The sequence below is a fragment of the Orycteropus afer genome, unplaced genomic scaffold (assembly GCF_000298275.1).
Source record: "Orycteropus afer afer isolate SDZICR_OR568_19922 unplaced genomic scaffold, OryAfe1.0 scaffold00026, whole genome shotgun sequence".
NCBI classification, from domain to species: domain Eukaryota; kingdom Metazoa; phylum Chordata; class Mammalia; order Tubulidentata; family Orycteropodidae; genus Orycteropus; species Orycteropus afer.
The window spans coordinates 8,482,289-8,487,370 of NW_006921613.1; the positions used below are offsets into that span (position 1 = coordinate 8,482,289).

Below are 5,082 nucleotides of genomic sequence, written 5' to 3' on the forward strand. Positions count from 1 at the left end.
CTACTTCCATAGTGATACTGCCTCGGAAACCCAAGGAGGGGTTGCTATGAGTCAGGTCCGACTCAACGGCACATAACAACAACAACAACAATTCATAGGAAAAAAGAGTCCCTGGGTGGTGTAAATGGGCTAACTGAAAGTGTGATGTTCCAAACCCATCCAGAATTGCCTTAGAAGCAAGCCCTGCAGTCTGTGTCCGAAAGGTCACAGCCTTGAAAACCCTATGAAGCAGTTCTACTCTACACAGTTGGGGCCACCATGAGTCAGAATCAATTCAATGATAATTCACAACAGCAACAATTCAGAGAACAAGGGCAGTGGTGGTTCAGTGGCAGAATTCTTGTCTTCCTTGAAGAGACCTGGGTTTGATTGTCAGCCAGTGCACTTCCTACACAGACACCACTATCTGTCAGTGGAGGCTGGTGTATTGCTATGATGCTCAACAGGTTCCAGCAGAGCTTTGAGACCAAGATGTAAGAAAGCTTTGACAATCCGCTTCTGAAAATCAGCCAACGAAAACCCTATGAATCACAACAGTCCAATCTGCAGTACATCATATGGATGGCAGAGGACTAGGCAATGTTTTGTTCCATTGTGCCTGGGGTCTCCATGAGTTGGGGACTGACTTGAAAGCAACTAAAAACAACAATGCAGAGAAACCAACCGGAATGTATCTCCAACTCTGTCATGGAAGTAGATGAAATTTTCATGGTCAATCATTAGGAGATCTCCACTGTTGAAATAGAGGTCTCCTTTCTTAAAGACATCTCTCAGTTTTTTCTTCTCTGTCTGAGTCTTTCTTCCAGCATAGCCACTAAATGGTGTAAGTTGTGTAATTCTGCAAATTAGGAGTCCGACTTCACCTAAGACAGGAGAAAATAAATTTCTATTTTATGTGCTGGAAGGAAGCACATATTATTGTCAATCTTCTCTTAAAATGGATGCAATACAATCTACTGGCAATAAGCTGGCTGCATGAAGTGCCATTTTGTGTGCGAATACGTGTATGCATTGAATATACATATGTATTAAGCACACAGATGGTACATCATTCTTATATGACCACACATTTGTAATCCTTACAATACTCATCTTTTGCTGAATAACTGCCTATATGTGTCATTAGACAAAAGCACAGCCCTCTGAGCTTAAAAGTAAAGATCATCTAAATGTAACTATAGTTTTTGGGACCATAAATACAAAGCCCTTTCTACAAAATGTTTACCTCAAAAGCAAGAAGTTGTTTATATAGATTTAAAATTCTAATTATGTTATATGTAGTGGTAAGGTGCTCTGGAGCTAACTGTAGAACAGGCTATCAACTGCTTATATGGAAATTCAAATTGAAGCTGAAAAAAATTAAAGTAAGTCCTAAGGCATTTGACTGCTAACCAGATGGCTGGCGTTCAAACCCACCAGCCACTCCTCGGAAGAAAGGTTGCGCAATCTATTTCCATAGTAATACTGCCTCAGAAATCCAAGGAGGGGTCACTATGAGTCAGGTTTAACTCAACAGTAGTGAGTTAGTTAGTTATATGTAGTGGTAATTGACACCATTTGGCATTTCTGCAACTATTTATTAAATAATTCTTTTTTTCTACGGTGATAAATTTACCATGTGTTCATATCAATAATATGTTAGTTCTTAAAAGCTATTTGACCACAGTGAGAAAAGGCACAGGTTAATTTAACAAATGTCTACTGTACCTCTGGGAACTTTGATGCAATATCCATTTCCATCTCTGACAGGTTCATCTTTCTCCACATCATATTTAATCAGATAATAATTTATGACTTTCTGGGAAAATTAAAATATGTAATTTTGAGTACAAATTCTGTCACAATTTTTTCTTTTTTGTTGTGGTATAACATATATACAATAAAGTACCAATCTTAAGTAAGTGTATAGCCTGATGAATTTTTACATACATGTACAAATGTAACTACCACCCAGATCCAGCTATAAAACATTTAATCATCCTAAAGAGTATTGCCACCACTTGCTGCCTGTTAGATTGTCATCATTTAATCATCCTAAAGAGTATCGCCACCACTCGCTGCTTGTTAGTTTGTCATACTGTGGTGGCTTGCATGTTGCTGTGAGGCTGGAGGCTATGCCACCATAATATTCAAATACCATGGTGGATGGGTTTCAGCAAAACTTCCAGACTAAGACAGGGAAGAGGTCAGGACCATCCACTTCTGAAACAATTGGCCAATGAAAACCTTATGAATACCAGTGAAACACTGTCAACTATATTACTGGAAAATTTATGAAGAGCCATGAAACATTGTCTGATATAGTGCTGGAAGATGAGCCCCTCAAGTTGGAAGGCACTCAAAATACAACTAGGGAAGAGCTGTCTCCTCAAAGCAGAGTTAACCTTAATGATGTGGATGGAGTAAAGCTTTTGGAACCTTCATTTGCTGATGGGGCATGACTCAAAATGGGAAGAAACAGCTGCAAACATTCATTATAATTGGAATGTGGCATACACAGAGTATGAATCTAGGAAAATAGGAAGTTGTCAAAAATGAAATGGAATGCATAAAGATCGATGTCCTAAGCATTAGTGAGCTGAAATGGACTGGTATTGGCCATTCTGAATCAGACAAACATAAGGTCTACTATGCCAGGAATGACAAACTGAAGAAGAATGGCATCACATTCATCATCGAAAAGAATATTTCAAGATCTATCCTGAAGTACAATGCTGTCAGTAATAAGATAATATCTATATGTGTACAAGGAAGACCATTAATATGACTATTATTCAAATTTACATGCCAACCACCCAAACAAAAAATGAAGAAATTGAAAACTTTTACTAACTTCTACAGTCTGATGCAAAAATGAAATGAAGATGTATTGATAATTACTGATGATTGGAAAGCAAAAGATAGAAATAAAGAAGAAGCATCAGTAATTGGAAAATATGGCCTTGGTGATGAAATGATGCTGTAGATCGCATGACAGAATTTTGCAAGACCAATGACTTACTAATTGGAAATACCTTTTTTCAGCAACATATGGCAACTATACATATGGACCTAATCAGATGGAGTTCACAGGTATCAGATTGACTACATCTGTGAAAAGAGGTGATGGAGAAGCTCAATGTCATTAGTCAAAACAAGGCCAGGAGCTAACTGTAGAACAGACTATCAATTGCTTACATGGAAGTTCAAATGGAAGCTGAAGAAACTTCAAATAAGTCCATGAGAGCCAAAATATGACCTTGAATATATCCCACCTGAATTTAGAGACCATCTAAAGAATACATTTCACACACTGAACACCAATAATTGAAAACCAAATGAGTTGTGGGATGACACCAAGATCATCATACATGAAGAAAGCAAACAGTCATTAAAAAGACAGGAAAGAAGAAAAGACCAAAATGGATGTCAGAAGAGACTCTGAAACTTGTTCTTGAATGAAGAGAAGCTAAAGCAAAAGGAAGAAATGTTGAAATAAGAGCTGAACAGAAGATTTCAAAGGGCAGCTTGAGAAGACAAAGTAAAGCATTGTAATGAAAAGTACAAAGACCTGGAGTTAGAAAACCAAAAGGGAAGAAAACACTTGGCATTTCTCAAGCTGAAAGAACTTGGGGGAAAAAAAAAATCAAGCCTCGAGTTGAAATATGGAAGGATTCTATAAGCAAAATATTGAACTATGCAGGAAACATCAAAAGAAGATAGAAAGAATACGTAGAGTCACTAAATCAAAAAGAATTTGTCAATGTTCATCCATTTCAGGATGTAGCACATAATCAAGAAGTGATGGTACTGAAGAAAGAAGTCCAAGCTGCTCTGAAGGAATGGGAGAAAAATGACCTTCCAGGAATTGATGGAATACCCATTGAGATTTTTCAACAAATGGGTACAGCTCTGGAGATGTTTACTTATCTATGTCAGGAAATTTGGAAGATAGCTACCTGCCAACGGACTGGAAGAGATCCATACTTGTGCCCATTCCAAAGAAAGGTGATCCAATAGAACATTGAAATTATCGAAGAATATGCAAGCAAAATTTTGCTGAAGATTATTGAAAACACAGTTGCAGCAGTATAATGATAGGGAACTCCCAGAAATGCAAGCTGCATTCTGAATTGGACATAGAATGAAGGCTATCATTGCTGATATCAAATGGATCTTAGCTAAAAGCAAAGAATATCAGAAAGATGCTTACCTGTGTTTTAATGACTATGTAAAAGCATTTGACAGTGTGGATCATAACAAGTTATGGATAACATTGAGAAGAATGGGAATTCCAGAACACTTAATTATGCTCATGAGAAACCTCTGACCAATAGTCAATGGTTAAAACAGAATACTGTGTGCTTTAAGATTAGGAAGGGCCTGTGTCAGGGTTGCATCCTTTCTCCATACTTACTCAATCTGTATGCTGAGCAAATAATCTGAGAAACTGGTCTATATGAAGAACTTGGCATCAGGATTAGAAGAAGACTGATTAAGAATCTGTGATTTGCAGATGACACACTCTGCTTGCTGAAAGGGAAGAGGACTCAAAGTACTTATTGAAGAAGATCAAAGACTATAGTCTTCAGTATGGATTATACCACAGCATAAAGAAAACAAAAACCCTCACTAAATGGACCAATAAGCAACATCATGATAAACAGAGAAAAGACTGTAGTTGTCAAAGATATCATTTTACTTGGATCCATAATCAACACCCATGGAAGCAGCAGTCAAGAAATCAGATGTTGTATTGCACTGGAAAGATGTCATTTTGAAGACTAAGGCATGCCTAACTCAAGCCATGGTATTTTCAATCATTTCACATGCATGTGAAAGCTGGACAATGAATAAGGAAGACTGAAGAATTGATGCTGTTGAATTGTGGTGTTGGCCAAGAATAGTGAAAATACCATGGGCTGCCAGAAGAACGAACAAATTTGTCCCTGAAGAAGTGCACAAAGAATGCTCCTTGTTGTTGTTGTTGTTGTTACGTGCCATCAAGTTGGCCCGACTCATAGCGACCCCTCCTTGGGTTTCCGAGGTGGTATCACTATGGAAGTAGATTGCCCAACCTTCCTTCCGAGGAGTGGCTGGTGG

General features: G+C 37.9%; 1 protein-coding gene across 1 annotated transcript in view; it reads right to left on the bottom strand.

The window, feature by feature from the left end:
- The window catches only part of SLC27A2 (solute carrier family 27 member 2), a 68,954-nt gene that overhangs the window by 15,374 nt on the left and 48,498 nt on the right, over positions 1–5,082 (bottom strand). The window contains exons 6-7 of the mRNA XM_007935191.2: positions 1,708–1,798; positions 665–863 (exon numbers count right to left, since the gene is read on the bottom strand). Of these exons, the coding sequence (XP_007933382.1) occupies positions 665–863; positions 1,708–1,798 (290 nt within the window). The remainder of the gene's footprint in view (positions 1–664; positions 864–1,707; positions 1,799–5,082) is intronic.